This window comes from Centropristis striata, chromosome 8, assembly GCF_030273125.1.
Source record: "Centropristis striata isolate RG_2023a ecotype Rhode Island chromosome 8, C.striata_1.0, whole genome shotgun sequence".
NCBI lineage: Eukaryota > Metazoa > Chordata > Actinopteri > Perciformes > Serranidae > Centropristis > Centropristis striata.
In genome coordinates this window covers 29,866,104-29,884,014 of record NC_081524.1, presented here as the reverse complement: position 1 = coordinate 29,884,014, position 17,911 = coordinate 29,866,104, and the positions used below count along the sequence as shown (strand labels likewise).

The 17,911-nt window shown below is 39.4% G+C and overlaps 1 protein-coding gene across 1 annotated transcript in view; it reads left to right on the top strand.

The window, feature by feature from the left end:
- snap91a (synaptosome associated protein 91a) overlaps window positions 1-17,911 on the top strand; it is a 61,523-nt gene that overhangs the window by 35,345 nt on the left and 8,267 nt on the right. The window contains exons 6-21 of the mRNA XM_059338778.1: window positions 181-292; window positions 933-1,039; window positions 1,133-1,174; window positions 5,059-5,120; window positions 5,547-5,555; window positions 7,153-7,165; window positions 7,432-7,595; window positions 7,708-7,799; window positions 9,254-9,268; window positions 9,531-9,728; window positions 11,669-11,746; window positions 13,437-13,682; window positions 15,048-15,131; window positions 15,425-15,493; window positions 15,858-15,974; window positions 17,749-17,820. Of these exons, the coding sequence (XP_059194761.1) occupies window positions 181-292; window positions 933-1,039; window positions 1,133-1,174; window positions 5,059-5,120; window positions 5,547-5,555; window positions 7,153-7,165; window positions 7,432-7,595; window positions 7,708-7,799; window positions 9,254-9,268; window positions 9,531-9,728; window positions 11,669-11,746; window positions 13,437-13,682; window positions 15,048-15,131; window positions 15,425-15,493; window positions 15,858-15,974; window positions 17,749-17,820 (1,480 nt within the window). The remainder of the gene's footprint in view (window positions 1-180; window positions 293-932; window positions 1,040-1,132; window positions 1,175-5,058; window positions 5,121-5,546; window positions 5,556-7,152; window positions 7,166-7,431; window positions 7,596-7,707; window positions 7,800-9,253; window positions 9,269-9,530; window positions 9,729-11,668; window positions 11,747-13,436; window positions 13,683-15,047; window positions 15,132-15,424; window positions 15,494-15,857; window positions 15,975-17,748; window positions 17,821-17,911) is intronic.

The window sequence follows — 17,911 nt, the reverse complement described above, 5'->3', positions numbered from 1 at the left end:
AGCCCTTTCACATGGAGGGCCATTGTCAGAGGGTTGAATTTAATCCTATCTTCTGTAACTGAAACAATACAGCTGTATCAGTGGTGATTTTATTCTTTGTTTAATATATATGTTTCTAAATGCTATTGGTGTTCCATTCTCTTAACCGCATTGTTTCACTCTGTTTTTATCTGTCTCCAGGTGCATGCACCGGAACTGAACCATGCAGTGATAAATGCCTGCTTTCTCCTGCTCTTTAAAGATCTGATCAAGTTATATGCCTGCTACAATGACGGCATCATTAACCTGCTAGGTAAAGAACCACTGCTTCCACTTTATCACTGGATTAATCAAATAATCAATGAACAGACGTTAAATCCCCTTAAAGGAAAAGGTTATTACATCCTTCTTTTTCAATTAAATTAAATTATTTAAAAAAAAAAACATCAATTCTTTACAACTTCCCTACCCTGTCTGTATCAGTCAGCTCCAGGTCATTTATTCCCACAGTTTCCACACACAAAAGAAACAGGTCACAAATACATAGATCTATTTTTAAAGAAGGCTTTATTTTCTAAAACAGCTGAGCACTGCACTTTTTAGGCAACGTTAGTCAAACAGGAGTAAATTATGCATTTGTTGGGGACTATTTTTAGCCGCAGTTCTCTAGTGAGTATTTACAGCAGCAGAACATTGTTTGTGGGATTTACTCAAGATAAATTACAGTGCCTAGGTTTGTGGTAAGGATGAAACATGTCACCCAGTGCAATGGTTTGGCTCACTTGTTTGTTTTTAATAGTGTTACAACAAGAGTGGAGCTCTATGGCACATAGGAGTAAGATATATCATGTGTGAGTTTGTTGACATAAAGAAAAAATACTTTATGAATGTCACCAGATGTGTTTAAACTTGATAGGGATAAAGATTTACAATTCACGATTTTTGTCCCCCAGAAAAATTTTTCCAGATGAAGAGAAGCCAGTGTAAAGACGGGCTGGAGATCTACAAAAGATTCCTAACACGAATGACTCGGGTTTCAGAATTCTTCAAAATTGCTGAGGTAGGCTGCAGAGCTCATTGTATCACTGAACAACAGCTTAATCTTTAACATTTTGTAACTGTTTCATTGAAATGTCAATGTCTTCTTTTACAGACAGTGGGAATAGACAAAAATGACATACCTGAACTCACTCAGGTAAGACTGACTAAGGCTTTTTGATTTATTTTCAATGATTTGTTATTTCTGGATCTTTTCAGTTTTTTAGGCTAAATACTAACAGAGCATGTCAGTATTGTGTTTTTTCTAACTGTACTGCATGTCGTGTGAATGTCTAATGCCACTAACTGTTTTATCTCCTGCTGCGTTCACCGTTATTGCTCCTCTTTAAATGATAATAAGACTTTAACAGACAGCTTTGCTATGTTGCAAAAAGGAGGCACATCCCACTGTGCCCCATGTGCACTTCCTTCTCCATACAACTGTGGTTGTTTGGTGATTGACGGCCCCTGTGCCCTCCTTCTCTTTTCACTTCCAGAGATGCAGATTGATCATTCAGGCTGAGAGTGTGAGTAGTGAGCACAGAGCTAGCTTTGTGGAGCAAACAGCTTAGGGAACATTTGAACTCTCTTTGAGTGCACTGTATTGAAGCACACTGCACAGCGAGTGCACACCCAGCAGACAGACATCAGGCGCTCTGATGAAGTGGGATGATGTGACTGGAAGAGCCGATTGGATAAGCTGTGATATGCTGAGCAATGCTGCTGACCGGGCGGCTGTTTCATGCTGCTGAAACTCTGAGCTAAACATAGTTTTAGTTCAACGAGTGTATAAAGGCACAGCAGATTGTTATCCTCAAATTGCGCTTCAGAGTTTCCATAAGTTCACCACTTTAGTGGTTATCGTAAAAAATATTTTTGCCTTTTTGAATTCTGAATTTCACTGAAAAATCACTGTAAATGATTCCCAGGATGTGAAACCTGATTTCCTGTTGATGTCCTGAATGAGTCCCAGGTGTGTTCTTGTGGAAACTCTGAAGCTGAGGTTATAATTTCAGACATGGCAGTATGGATGACTTGCATGAAATGCATGCTGTAATGCTGTATGATGAATCTCAGGTCAATAGGTCACAGTTAATCACCTGCAACTGTGTGTTTTCAGTTCATGAAAGATAATTGTAACATTTCAGTTGTCTAAAAATTCTTGTTCAGCCTTGAAAGAGTCAAAGGAGTCATTTCTGCTGCTTGCTAACAAAGCTAAATAGCTAACGCTAACAGAGATGATGATGTGGCTACACATAGGTTAGCAAGCTAATACCTAGCAATAGCATATTTACTGTACATGTTTGAGTGGTATTAATCTTATTACCTTATTCGGAACAAAAAAAGTCAATTAAGTACAATCTTGCATGAGTAAAAGTAGTCTGATGTACTGTCTGTGCCTAATCATTTTGTAATGTCTGCCTCTTTAGCATTATACATTTCAGTTCAAATACTTATGAGGTCTGTTTTGATGACATTTAACTTTTTCTCCCAGTCCTGCAGTGTTTTCTGACACTGTTAATTCGCAAATGTTGCAGTTGAAATTGCGTTAAAAAAACATGTGAATGCAGTTGACATGCTAATTGGATTTTAATATGAAGCTGAGCTCTGTTTGTGGTGTTTAAGTATAACAGCAATGTGAAAAACTGTTAAATTGATTAAAACATCGCTGTGTTAGCCTGATAAATACTAGAATAGGTCAGTGAACCTATTTAAATAAGGCCACCATTCATCTCAGCAGATATGCACGAGTGTTTCAAGAAATACTCCATAAATTAGCAGGATAACGTCATTAATCTTAAGAGCCCAACCTACATATCTTCAAGGCCAGTCTTTAAAAATGAGAACTGCATGGGTGATAAAGTTCGATTAATGTGTCCAGGAGAGCAAACTATATTAATCTCCCAGATCCCTCAAACTATAGTGGATTAATCTCAGTCTCTGCCACCAATTTCTACTCTTATCCGTTGCAGGAGGAATTACATCACCACAAACAAGACAGAATAATATGACCATCTGACTGACTTTTTACAAGTGTTGTTATGTCATCACTCATGTACACTTGCGTGCTATCTTGTTAGTGCAGTGAGTTGATGTAGGAAACACAAATGAAGGCAGAGTCCGTCATATCAGATCATATTCCAGAAGGCCTGTCGCTGTCACATCCACAAGGAGATGGTTCAGCAACTTTTATGTCGAGAACTTCACCTGTATGTGTCTCAGAGTACCACTAATAGAGCTGTCAATATTGGTCCTTTGTGTGCAGAACAGCCTTCATTGTTCTTAGTGGTGAGGACAGACGCTCCAAAGTGTCTGGATGATAAATGGAATCTCCATTCCTCTCAGTGCCAAGACAAAAAAACAAAAAGATCATCTTCTCTCCCTTGTTGGTCCCTCAAAGATTTAGGGATAACAGACCAGACAGCTTCCAGGAAATGGAGCAGGAAAATTTAGCAAAGTGATTTAGTGACCTATTTTACTGGCTGAATTAGCTTTGACCTCTCTTAATAAGCCTACCGGATATTATGCTATCCTTTTTCCTGCATGTCAGGAGGTGATAATGTCCCATTTAGTCTTGATGAGCATGCAGCTTTGCATCATGGTCGCTTGAAAATACTTCTCTTTATTAGCATTGAGAATAATCTTTTTCCTGTTTTCTTTTCTGTTGCCATTTATTTGTTGTTGTTTTTTTGCATCCTATTTTATCCCTCACTTGAATTTTTGAAAGTCAATGCTACAGATGCATTTGGTTGGTATTAAAATAATACTGAAACGCAGAAACCCTGGCATGAATTTGTGATGGTTTACTTGTGTTGATATTCATCACAGAAGCATTTAATAATTTGCAAAGACAAAATGCGTAATGAAGTGACGCAATACAGCTCAAGAAGATATATGCACTCAGGCCTGTCACATTTTGCTAAAAGAGATATTGCACCAGAAATGAATGTGAAAAAAACTATATTATGTCTTTCTGAGACCATTTAATGCCACTGATTTTATGATAATGATAATGACACACGAGAAATAAACTTTGAATTGAATTCTGTGTGTGTGTGTGCGTGCGTGCGTGCGTGCGTGCGTGCGTGCGTGCGTGCGTGCGTGCGTGTGGTAGAGGAGCTGCCTGAGCCCCACCCAGAAACTCCGACACAGAAAGCAGATGAGAGGACAGAACCTGCACAAACAGAAATTAGAGCAGAGTCAATATTGTAATTATTGTGACAGGCCTACATGCACAAGTTCACGGTTTGCAAGTTTGCAATAATGTGAAAGTAGAGAAATGGCAGGATTTTAATTTTTTTTTTTAATTGAAAGCCCAAATACAACTGGCATTTTGGAAAGTGTGCCAATAGTCAGTGCTGTCAAGTCAATGTAAATTTGATGATTCTGAATAACTGTCTATCTCAGGAGAGAAGTTCTTTCAACTGGATCCAAAAATTAACTGATCAGATTTTGATGGTCAAATGTCAACACATTTTTGGCCATAACTCAAGGTTCCATATGTTAATATGACAAAATTTCTCACAAATGGCTAATATGATACAATGATGACATTTTATATCCAAAAGATCAAAGGGCAACTTCATTGTGACATCATAATGTACTGTAAAAACATATTTCACATTTGGTTGCATACTGCAGTAATGACACTAATCTTGGGTGCACCTTGAAACTGTGGTGATTATATTTATCTTCTGTGCTGCCGGTTGTGTGAAGGATCCATGTTTTAGAATTTGTAGCTTCTCTGCGGCAACATCCATATTTAGCATTGTCAACTGTCATGGCTACATATAAGTCTGGACAGACATGGGTATATATTGCACTGTGGTTAATACATACATCCTTTAAAAAATCTATTCTTGACTACTATAATAGATAGAAATAACCCAGTTCTTCAGTGTTTCTATTTGACTGTGTGGCCCACTGTGTTCTGAGGAGTATGAAGAGTATTGTCAGCCCTCTCTGACCTCTCTGACCACTTTTATGTGTTGGCATCAGCCTGAGTCCCTGTTGTATAATCATCTCTTTATTATTCTACAGGCCCCAGAAAGTCTTCTGGAGTCCCTGGAGACCCACCTTAACACACTGGAGGGGAAGAAGCCGTAAGTAGTTCAATATATCTGCGAGCTGTTTCCTTTTTAATCGTTTACCAGCAGTAACACAAAGCTGAAGCTTCAATAATCCTGTAATTACACAGTTCAATGCTTTTTGCCATGCTTAAAGCCATGGCTGTGGTAATTTGGGCTCAGGATAGTTTGGCAGTCCAGCATGCACCTGGATTTGTGTGATGCTATTACAGTGATTTAAATCTCTCTGTGCAGCCCGGTGGATCACATACTGTAATGTATCACACTTGTAGAGAAGAGTATGTGAAATAGTTAAGGGGTATTGGATCTTCAGAATCAATCAAATTCATTAATTCCTGTCAGTGGACTTTGTCAAAGACTTGTAAACCTGCTTGAAGAGTTGCTTGAGTATTACTTCTTACTTCTCTAACATGTAATTTCCTCTGTCTTTACTCAACTCAGAGAGGATAAGTAAGTATTTTCTATCAATGACAAAAGAACTTAAAGGACCGTGTGAAGGATTTTGGGGGATGGAAATGGAATATGATTAAATCAATCAAAATTACTTTATTTATCCCCGAGTAGAAATTCAGTTAGTCTGGTAGAATCTCTGGAAGAATGAGAAAGCCTGATGGCTGTAGGAGCGAAGGATCTTTTGTATGATATTAATATATATGTTTTCATTAGTGTATAATTACCTAATTCCATTACCTTGGAATGAGCCCCTCATATACATTGGGCGTGGGTCCTCTTCAGCAGCCCAAAATGAATAGGGGTCACAATTTCCCAAAATGGATGAAATGTAATATTTAATTTTCAGCTATGCCATTGTACCATACTATCGACTCTTGAATCGTATATTTCAACAGATTATTGGTTTTATGCCCTAACCACTGTCATTCTAATTTTCAAATACTTCTTTAAAAAATCTTCACGGTAGCCAATGTGATGTAACCATCTTTTTAAAAAAATGTATAACACTAAGTTTAAATAGTTTATTTATAATGTAATAACAATGACCAATTTAACCAAACTGTTAATCATCATTAAGAGAAGCCGCTAGGTGGTAGAAGATTACTTTTATAACAACAGCATGAGTTTTTCAGAGTTTACAAGGTGCACCCGAATGCACCATGAAGTCCATTGTTGTTCACGTAAATCACAAGGTCTTTGGCACATGTATGAGGATGAAGCACAAGGATTTTTTTTGCTCTATTGTTGTTTTTACAACATCCCCGACTTTGGCAATGGCAATTTATGATTTAGAATCTAAATTTCGAAACCCTTTAGAATGAAAAACAACAACACTAATTAGGACCTTTTGTGCTTATACTTTGAAGCGCAGTCCACCATGGGTTCTCCTAAACACTTGGAAAAGGTGGGGTGAGCCCAGGGGTATTAATTTGGTTGCAATATGTAACCTCACCACTAGATACAACTAAATTCTACACACTGGTCCTTTACATTTTCTTTTACCATCATATGCATTGATGAATATGCATATGCATAGACTTTTTTTTGGGTAAGGTTATCATTTTCAATCATTCTATAGAAATGAACTCAGAAACATCTGAGTGAGCAGCTGACATTTGTATCGTTGTGTATGATGCCATTGTGTTCAAGAAAACACAGTCTTTATTTAACATTTTGTTCACGTTTGTGACTTAATATCATTTGCATCATTGCTGTCATTGGCATACAGTACAATGACAAGCCTTGTCTGTTGACTGGTGTCTTTACTAACATATATCATCCTGACCCTGACTTCGACAAAGCTTGAGGTGCATGCCATTCAGAAATATTCATCTATTACTTTTTGTCTGTAATGTTGAAAAGCAAAGCTTTGTTGAAGAGGATCAGGGACCAAGGTGCTATTACTGAGCCGTGCAGCATGAGTCTATTAATTGCAGATGTGTACTAAATGGAATTGCTTTCAAATGCTGCCTGCCTGAAAACACCAAAGTGATACTTAAGCTGTCACTTTGCTTCCAATATCGGGAACAACCGTTATGTTTCAGCATGTACATCATTAAACTCTTAAACTCATGTGCTATTGTTGTTTTTTCAGGTCGCCCACTAAGGTAAGCGATGTTTCATGATCGTCATAATGTAGTGGTACAAATGTTATTATTGTCAAAGTCAAAGCAAAGTTATTCAGGCCTTCACAGAGCAGCCTATGAAGTAAAAACTCCAAATGCTGAATTTGACTTTTAACTTCACCCATAACAGTTTTCACACAGACAGGTAGTGATTCATTGTGAATTCATGTGTTAAAAAGCTGTTGAATCACATCAGCTTACATAACCATGTTGAGCACCATGTTAACGTGGGTCTTTCTCTGCAGCAGGATGCTACAGCCAACAACAGCTCACCGGCTCCTGCTGCTCCACCGCCGAGGCACACGCATGCGGCTGCTGCTGGCGGACCCCCTGCTCGCCCCGGGCCACCTGCCAAACCTCCTCCGCCTTCTATCACCCCGACTGCACCAGCCCCTACCACCACTACCAGCAAGTAAGAGTCACTCAACAAAATGACAAAGTGTTTGAACTGGCTGCATCAATATTACATAAGAAATGGATTGCTCCTCTCAACACGCCCTCTCTCTTTCTTTATTTGTGTTCAGTGCTCTTGATGATGGGTTCTTGTTGGATCTGGACCCCATGTCCTCATCAGCAAAGGGTGCTACAGCGCTTTCCTCCACAACTGGATGGGGAGGTGAGAACTTGCTCTGTCAGTAATGAGTCCTAACAAGTGGCTAAATGAGACTACAGAAGTTGTCTGTGACATATGCAATTAGCTTTTAGCTTTTATTAACTTTTAAGAGAACCAGGGCAATGCTGACCTACAAAAACTTGTCATTACAACAGCACTCTGTAACTTACTGTTTGCAATCCCTGCCCCCCTTTGTTACTGTTTATAATGGTAACAGTGGTATCATTTTTTCCTTGATATTCTTTGTGATTTTTGTAACGTAATGGGTCATTGATTTCAATCAGAGGCAGACAAAAACAGGCTTTCATTGATTTTGCCTTGGAAATTACAGCTTATTCTTGTAGATTTTATTAGCTTTGTAAGTTGGTTGAAAACACTGTCTTGGTTGTATTTTCAAACAGTGTGTTTTCACTTTTAACATTACAAGAGAAAATACTTTTAGCATCCAGGGTCAGCTTCCATACGGTGAGGAAATATTGTTACTGTACAGTGGATGTTGATAGTTGTGAACACTGATTATTTTGTGTACCAGAATCTGCCACCCTACGTAATAATGTTTTCCAATAAATATATGTTGCCTGGCTTCAAATGTACACATAGTATTTGGTTATTACTTTGTTTATTAAGCTAGTTAGCCTGGCAGGCTAACAATAGCAGCTTATAAGAGCTAATAAACATGCAGTTAAGCATTTGTTTTTATGACAAAAGTGGATACTGATTGGCATAAACTTACAAAACTTTTACAAAAAAACCCATCAGTAAATGACTGAGTATATTTAATAGACTTAAATGATCTGAAATGCAACTGGACCATGATGATGTTTTGAATGTTTCAACCCATTAACTACAAACTTTTTTACTTTATATTAGAACCATTTCCCGCACATACAGTAGGCCTGAGCTTAGTTCTCTGCAGAGTGATTTTGATATCACAATAAAATTAATGGAAAACCCACTGCTGCTAAGAAGAGGCAGTTAGATGGAGATCAATTTAAAAATATATGGTTTGCTTTAGAAAGTGGTTGGCAGTAATATTAGGTGTATACAACTTTTAGTAAATGAACTGGGAAAAAAACTAACTGTGGTCTTTTCAAATGACTCTGTATAATAGATTAAAGTAGTGGTACCATTGCTGATGCTTTTTATTGGACAGTGTGGTATGAATTACAGAGCATTTCCATTATAAAGCTGCTGTTGCTCTTTGGCATGCCCTCTGTTTATCCCCACATCTCCACTAATATCCTGAGGATGGCCACAGTCCAACTATACTCTAAATTACATTAAGGAGCTTTTAGCTCTATTGGGCTTTACCATCGCTCAATGTCTGCTTTTTTCATGGCTTATTCTCTTTAATGTTGGCAGCTTGCAAATTAAAGATTTCTGAATTTCATCAGATCATCTCCATACTTAAAATTCATTAATTCTTTTTCACCTGTGTCTCTCTGTCTGTTGTGCAGATCTCTTGGCTGAGGGTGAGTACTCTGTTGACAGCACTTTGCCACTTAGTGAGCGAAATAAAGACACTTGATTTTTTACCACATAGCTTTCTAGCTGAAGTTCTCAATGTCTTTGAGTCAAGCTATTCTCACCTGTAGCACCTGCTAAGCCTGTCTTTTTTTTCAAATTTCCAGTCTCTTTGACACTGCTGTCTTCCTCCCATCTTTTTCTCCTGTTTCTCTCTTCTGGGGGTTTTGACTGGGTCGTGTGTTTGGATTACGGGGTTTATCCACATAGCAGCTCCGGCTGCCACTGATGAAGCCTCTGAAGCTCTCCTAGGGGAGGGAGAGTCTTCTACCCCTGCTGCTGCTGATGTAGCGGCTGCTGTTCCTGCAGCTCCTGCCCCCAAAGCCACTGCCGCTGCAGCTGCACCAGCGCCCGCCTCGCTGCCAGTTTCTGCTCCCGCTTCAGCCCCAGACATGGACCTTTTCGGAGGTCAGTCTGATCCAAGGATAGAATGTAGACCAGAGTACACAGCATGGCAGCCTACCTGCTGGTCTACAACAAGCCCCTTCATCATTTTGTAAAATTACTGAAACTGGTATACAGGGGATTGAGATTAGTGTAGCACTCCCTAAACTTTGCATTGCAACTGGGGATGCACCAATCCAAATGCTAAAGTCTTGATATTGGTACCAATACTTTGGGTATCGGCCAAATGACAATGTTAACTATGTCAAAATTTATTCAGATACATTTTCTGAACTGTTATTTATTATTGATATAATAAAAATAAATGAGTAGATTGGCCCCACTGCCACCAATACCTGATCCAGTCATTTGAGTTTAAATCATCATAATATCTAATCCGGTATTGGCGAATCCACAATTGCAACCACAAATATATTGCTAAATCACAGAACTACAAAAAGTTTACAGGCTTTTATCCAGTCAGATTACATGTTTATGTGATGTATGCATCCTGCCAGAAACCACTAAAATATATAAATGTATTATTGTGAAAATATCAGTAAGCAGATGGCACCATAGCCCCAGTTTGTGCCTCTCATGTTTTACCTTTACATTTGAATCACAGAGCATAAACATTCGATTTTCAAAAGAAAATTACAATCTTTGAAACACTCATTTAACAAAACATACGGCTGTTTGATGGTGCTTTTGTGTTTTTTTCAGTGCTGTGGTGACACCCAGAAATGACCTAAACACAGCAAAATTAAAATCCTGCAAATCCTGCTTATTACACCTTTAAACACTATTCCTACCATCTGGATGAATTTTGTTTGAGCTATGATCCTTTATTCTGTCTGGAACTCTAAAATATTGGAAAGAAACATCAATATATGTCAAAAGTTGTATGCCTTTTTTCTTGGGCAGTGAAATATTTTTTTCCATCTAGAGTCACTAGAAAGTCTTCTAGAAATATCAGAACAGTGGTATGTATAATTAAATGACCTTCCCATATTTTTTAAAGATTGCTGGGTATATATTTTTCATAAAATCAGATGATTAGTACTGTGGTTCAAATGTAATGGTTCCTCACTGTTTTCTAATGTTTTTACATCCTGCTTTGTTAAAACCATGTACACTAACATGCTAACAGAACGTCAGGATTTCACATGCACCAAGCACAGAACAATCCGTTGATCATTTGTGGCACATCCCAAAAATATGAGCCGGTATGGTGGATTAATTTATTTTCTCTGGGTTATTCAAGGCTGCACAGTTGCAACAAAACACTAACGATTTTTGACATTAATGTATTTTAAACATTCACTGGAGTGTTTTGACATAATCGTGTGCACCTCAATAAGCCCGCTGCAATGTAATTAATCTGCTATTATGACTCGTATTTAGGGGACTTGTTGCTTTTCGCTTTTTGTTTTTGTTTACCACCCTTAATGGTTTTCCCTCTAATGGCTCGTTAACAATTCCATAAATATGTCAAGATGATGAGTAGCTGGATTTTCTGTAATTATGTTTTGGCTTTATAATATTAACACCAACCCTAACATTCCACAAGCATTTAGTATCCCCTGAAAAAAGCCTCCTGAGTTTCTTTGTCAAAGAGAGACTTCTCCTTGTCCACCCCTGAACTTGACATTTTCCCCCTTGTCACAGAGTTCAAGTCACTTGTGACAACTTGCCTCATTTCACAAGCCTGCACAGCTGGTGCACTCACTGAATGCAGCATTATGCAGCCCTTCGAAATTCATTGTATGACTGATACTATCAGATCATTCACTGCAGTAACCGGGCTGCATATTTCTTGTATTCTCTGCTTTTTTCCTGATGCTGACCTCTCATTTTTGTTTCCTGTCCATTCCATCTGTTTACTCATCTTCTGTTCTTAACATCCATGTGTCTGTTGGGTGTTATGTTTTGCGTTCCGGCTGTTTTCGTCTGCAATACCCTAGATGCGTTTGCACCTTCTCCAGGAGACGGTCCTGCTGCCGTGGCCGCGGGCCCTGCTGCTGATGCATTTGGTGGATCTGGTGGGTGACAAAACAGCTTTTTCTGCAAGTGTGCGTGTATGGGTGTGTGTAAATGTGAAAGCTGTTGCTTTTATTATATCAAAGCTGCTTCTGCTTCCATAGGAGACAGTAGAACAAACATGTGCCCTCAGGGCCTACTGTCTCACCCCAAATCCTGCTCTAATGCCCCAGTCATGAACCCTCTCCTCCCTCATCTTGACTACTCTTCTCCTACTAATATTCACCCAGTGAATACTGCAGTAAAAAGCACAGTACAGATGTTCACTATACTGTAGTCTAAGTATGAATATCCTTTGTTTTGGTACCCTAAGCATGATACAACCTGATGATAATGATGATGATTAAAGGAATCATTGTCAAGCTTATTCCCCCCCTTTTTTTAAAACTCTATTTAGTCTCTCTCTTTAGCCTTGTGCAGCAGGACAATGACTGAAGCATTAAATAAATAAAATGGACTACTTAATGGTACATCTAGTTTTTGCATGGCACACTAAACACATGTGTTAAACATCTTTTGCCATTAACTTTGTTCTGCGCCAGGTTTTGAAAACTTTCCCTTTGAGTCAACTTATCTTTAAGTGACGAGAACATATGTAGGCTCTTAAATTATCCATGTGTCCCTTACATCTGTAGTGTTTTATGCTCATGCTATCTCTAGCAAACACATTTGTTTAGACATCCGTGGTTTCTAAAGGATGAATCCAACTGATTTGTTGAGTCCCTGACCTTTGATATAGTGCTGCCATTAAGTTAAAATATGAATTTGACAAATACCAGCCTTCCTGCAGAATTGATGAGATCCTGTCAGCCTTAGCTGTACTTTGGATTTCAGGATAATTAGCCAAAGTTAATAATAATAATAAATCTGATTCATATAGTGCTTTTAAAGGTACTTAAAGTCACTTAAGATTGTGTACATCAGCATGTTAGTATAGTAATTGCAATCATATAAAGAGCAAACGAAATTATGTACTTTTGTTAGCCAACCCGAAAGTAGCATCCCCATGGGGTCTATTGAGAATTCACCTATGGGATTTTTGTATTGGATTTTGGATCATTGCAGAAAATAAGCTCTGTGGCAAACACACGTTTCTGATGCATGTAGACATTCTGTTCAACAGGATAATCTTCACAAATGAACACCACTTTGATTATGTTTTAAGCATGACTTCAACGTCACTACCGTTATGCTTCCGACAGTCTCCTACAAGATAACCAGTGGTTTTGTCAAACTAGCAAATTTGTTGCCTGATAAATTGTTTATTAACCTAATCTGAAAAACACGACTAGAGGCTGTGAGGGGCTTGGAGGTTCCCACTGTACCAGGGACACATGGATCATTTCGGTATTTTCATTAATTAAAACCAAGTGGCCAAGAGCCAGTCAAAAGTTACTCTACACTACAAGCTGTCGTCAGTTATTAGTTTCTGAAGAATTGGTCCCCACTGTCTGTTGCAGCCTGCAGATGCAGTTCTGAAGTTATTGAGTGACCGTGTGCTTGGTTTACTTTCTTTGTATCTAACCCTGATTTGGAGCTTCAGAGGCATCTTGCCTCGCAAATATGCTTTTTACGGTGTTTGTTGCTTTAACAAGCCCTCAATCCCCCCCTTCCCTTCTTCTCTAATCATAACCCCCCCCCCCCCCCCCTCCCTTACCCCTCATCACCACCCCCCTGCTGCTCTTCCTGAAGACCCCTTCGCTACGACGGAGGGTAGTGGGGACATTGCTCCAGAGCTGGACCTGTTCGCTATGAGGCCCTCCGACACGGGGGCCACCGCTGTCACCCCTCCCACCTCTAGTGAGGCACCGACCATCGTCGCCCCCATCGCTGCCCCCGCTGCCCCCATCCCTTCCACCACCACCACTACCACCACAACCACCACCGACACCACCACCACAGAGTCTGCAGCCGCTCCGACTCTAGATATCTTTGGTGGTAAAGTCCTCTCGCTCTCATTATGCCTCATTGCCCTGCATTATGACATTAATGATGATGATGATGATATAGGTTGTGATGATGATGACTGTGTTGCTCTTGCTAGTGATGATGACAGTAGTGGCAATGATATTAACCAGCCCAGTCCCACATTTCAGATTTGTTTTTCAATTCTCCATGATGGCTTTCCTTTAGATACAGATCATTAATCAAGCATCTTGACCTCCTCTGTAAAATTTAATTATTTAAAAAAAATCCATGACAAATCCATTAATTATTAATTATTATTGAAAATATCAGTGTTAATTTGATCTCAAGGGGGAAAAAAAAGATAAAAGACATTTGGCCATTTTTGTAAACAGAGGTTGGCTCAACTTGTTTTGATTATTAACATAATACTAACAGACTGTCAAACTTAGAGGGAAGATAATTATTTTCTTCTCCTGCTTGTGACCAATGTTTTATACTGACAGCTGAGAATGCTTTATTATAGCTTATGCACTTTAGTTAAAAGGGAATATTGCTTAATGTCAAAATTTTTGTTTGCTATGGGTTTCCTTCAAACGCTCCAGTTTTTTCCCACAATCCAGACGACACGCAGGTTAGGTGAAATAGTCACTGCAAATTGTCCACTTAGAGCTACCCAGTGTGAGCTGGGACGGGATCCAGCCCCCCATGACCTTGAACAGAGTAAGGACCTGATCAGACAGCGCATGTTTTAGCAGAATGGGGCAACTTTTTAAAATTGAGAGTGAAGCTTTTTGCTTGCTGACTACCTGCCTCATCTATTTTATTCTTTACTGTTGTCTAATCGATAAAATGAGATCATCTGACTTTCCAGTTAGCACAATCATCATCAAAGTCTTTTTAAAGCTTTGGTTTTTGACCAAATTTCCCCTCAGTACTTTAAGCGCTAATTATCAAATGTTAGCATTCTAATAGGCTAAGCCAATGAAATTAACCTGGTAAAATAGCCTGCTAAACATCAGCATTTTAGCTACATCACTCTGAGCATGTTAGCATGCTAACATGAACATTAAGCTCGGAACAATGCTCTGCCTAATTACAGCCTTGATGGAGCCTCTAGCATGGTTGTATAGCCTTGTTAGCTAAATATGTAAGAATTCTCTCTCAAAATTTACTAATGCAAAACTTAATGCTGACATTTGACAATATACCCTTTTAACGTTTGCACTGTTTTATTTTGCATTGCACTGAACAAATACACAGCATTTTACCCGTTAAATAACCAAAATATCTGCTGCTCTCTCTAATTTCCCTCATCTCTCTCTTCTTAACTCATCATTCTGTATGCACTGGACTTGAAATCTGAATGTACATATGATTGTGTGTCCTTGTTCTTAGATATGTTTGATTCTATGCCTGAGCAAAGCCCTACCACAGAATCCAAAGCTGCTACCACTCCTAGCGTAGACCTTTTTGGTGCAGGTACAGGAGTTGATATCCATTTCTCTGTGTGTGGAACCTCTTCATCTCTTCTGGTTTCCATACATCCACTCCTCTGTCAACTGTTCTTTTTCCCCCCACACGTCTTGGTTTGTCCCCCATAGTGGTATGAGAACTGTGCATGTTATCCACTCGTCAAGTCTTGGATTGTCCTTGTGGCTGCTTTCTATCTACGCTGTCTTTCTACTTGCCACGCTAATACTTTTCTTTGCCTCCGGACCTCTATGGTTTTCTTCTTTCTCGTATTCTGCCTCTCGCTTGCGCTGGTAAATTAGACCTTCCTGCTGTTTCACGCGGGCCCTCACCTTTGCCCGAGCCTGCTCCGGCTGGAGACATCGTGACCGGTGAGTTAAGCTGCTTTAACTTTACTGCATCACTGTTTTCCCTTCCTTTTTTCATGAAGAGTGCATCCAGCCTCAACTTCTCATGAGGTTTTTCACATGGTGCTGGTATTTGCATGCACATGCACATGCCCACCAGTTCTGTAGCTCCAAATGGTGCACGCTTCAAGGATGTGGATACACAGTTGAGATGCAGGAATGTCTGCTTCTTCTCTGCATTTCTGCTGCCCTCTTAGAACAGGCGTATTAGTGCATGAGCAAAGCATTCTCACCTTAGAAATAAAGCTGTCACTGACAAATGTAGTGACATGTATGTATGTATTTAGATTGAGAGTAATTTTAAGTCTCCGCCCATTTCTCGCTTCAGACTCATTTTCAGCTCCTGCTCCTGTTGATGCTCCTGACGATGCTCCCGAAGCAGATTCCAGCCCAGAGGCCTCCTCTCCACCAAAAGCAGAACCAGCAGCTGTCATTGACCTGCTGGGTAATGTACCTCAGAACACACATACACATCTCTTTACCACATGTGCTGCATGTAAAGTGTTGACTTATTGGTTCATTTTATAATTGTACTTTTCTCTTCTGGGTATTTTACCATCCTCAGTTGTTACAGTAAGTTCTTCAGTGACTGTTTGTGCCAGTGAGGCTGATAGTGTCTAGATGTGGTGCAAAACTAATTTAATCTGTTTCTTGATTAGACTGCAGACAGATCATATGTATAGATCAGATAGTAGCCTGCAGTACCTGCCAGTTACATTCCACAAATAATTATTAGACTGTGTGTGTCTCTGTCTGGGTAATTTTCAGATTGACAGGTGTTTTACATGGAGTTGATCTAAGTAAGGCTATGTCCATCTGTCAATCCACCATTTTGGTCCAGACCGAAATATCTCAACATCTGCTGTAAGGATTTGCACAAGATTTTGTACAGACATTATTTATTTCCAGGGGATGATGCCTTAAATCCATCATGTGGTTGGCATCTTTGTTTTTTGGAGAAATAGCATGATATGTCACAATGAATAATAATAATAATAATAAAACAATAATAACAATAATAATAATATGTGACGCGCTCCATCAAAATGAGCCGGAAGACGCAGCCATTTTGTCATTTGGAGTCTAGTCTTAATAAATGTGTTTTAATCCCTGTGAAACATGGCAGAATCTGTATCATTTTCTTTAAAGCCCTTTTTCTCAAAACTTACGTTTGATAACAGTCGAACTTTGGATGAGCATATCTCATGGAATATTTGGCGTAGAAACATAACGTTGGTATTGACATGAAACTAAGAGTCTCCTCTTTACACACACATCAAAATCTCAAAATGTGTTTCGGGGTCAATGTGACTCATTTTGATGGAGCAGGTCACATATAATAAGCACCCTCAGAAGCTCTACTCCTCCTGGCTATGGGGAGAGTCTCCTCAGCACCAGCTGTGCCTTATGTGCACGAGTCATCAATCAACAGCGGTTAGTAAAAACTTTCCTCAGTCCTCACGATGACTTTTTTTGCATCGCATTGCATCACACATTGCAGTCGATGCAATGATTCCTAATCAGTCTTTATTTACTTTTTGGAGGGTGACTGGTACAGAATGTGGGGTTCATGAGAAAATGTATGATTTGTCCAACATTTTGGTTTATGACCAAATATTTGCTCAACTAGCCTCAGCTGGACTTTTTGCCTTTTGTTAATTAGTAAATGTTAGCATGTAAGCACACTAAAACAAAGACGGTGAACATGGTAAATATTTTACCTGCTAAACCATGCTAGCATTGTCATTGTCAGTTTGCAAGCTCATGCTAACATTTAGCTTTTAAAGCACTGCTGTGCCAGTACAGCCTCACTGAGCTACTAGCGTGGCAGTAAAATGTAATTTTTTGCTTCTGTGTATCACTCCTGAACATTTTGAACCACAGCCAACTTCACGTAAAATAAAGCATGATGTAGACAAGAAATGTCTTAATGTCTAAAGTTATTAAAGCCTACTATGTAATGGAAATAGAAGCGATCCAACAATATGACTTCAATATGACAGAACAGGTTTCATCATGACGGAAATCTTTCTCTATCCAGGCAACCCCCATGTTTTCTTTATTTCATCTGACGTTTTGTCCACTTTTACTTTTTACTTCAGTTATAGTTTTGTCTTGTCTCCTACCCCCCCATTGTGTCCCAGTGTGTGGTCCAGGGCTGACCTCTCACCCCTTTCTGCCCTCCATGCTGCGTTGTGGATAACTTGCTGGGCCTGCAGACTCCTTCAGCAGTTCTGTGGAGGAGCCGCAGATCTCTGCTCCTGGAGGGCCTGGAGACGACCTGCTGGGAGGTGAGTCCCCTCGCTCTGACTATCACTTTTTGGGTTACATTGAAGTCTATTGGTGGAAATTATGAGTGAATTAGAAAGGCTGAACGGATCA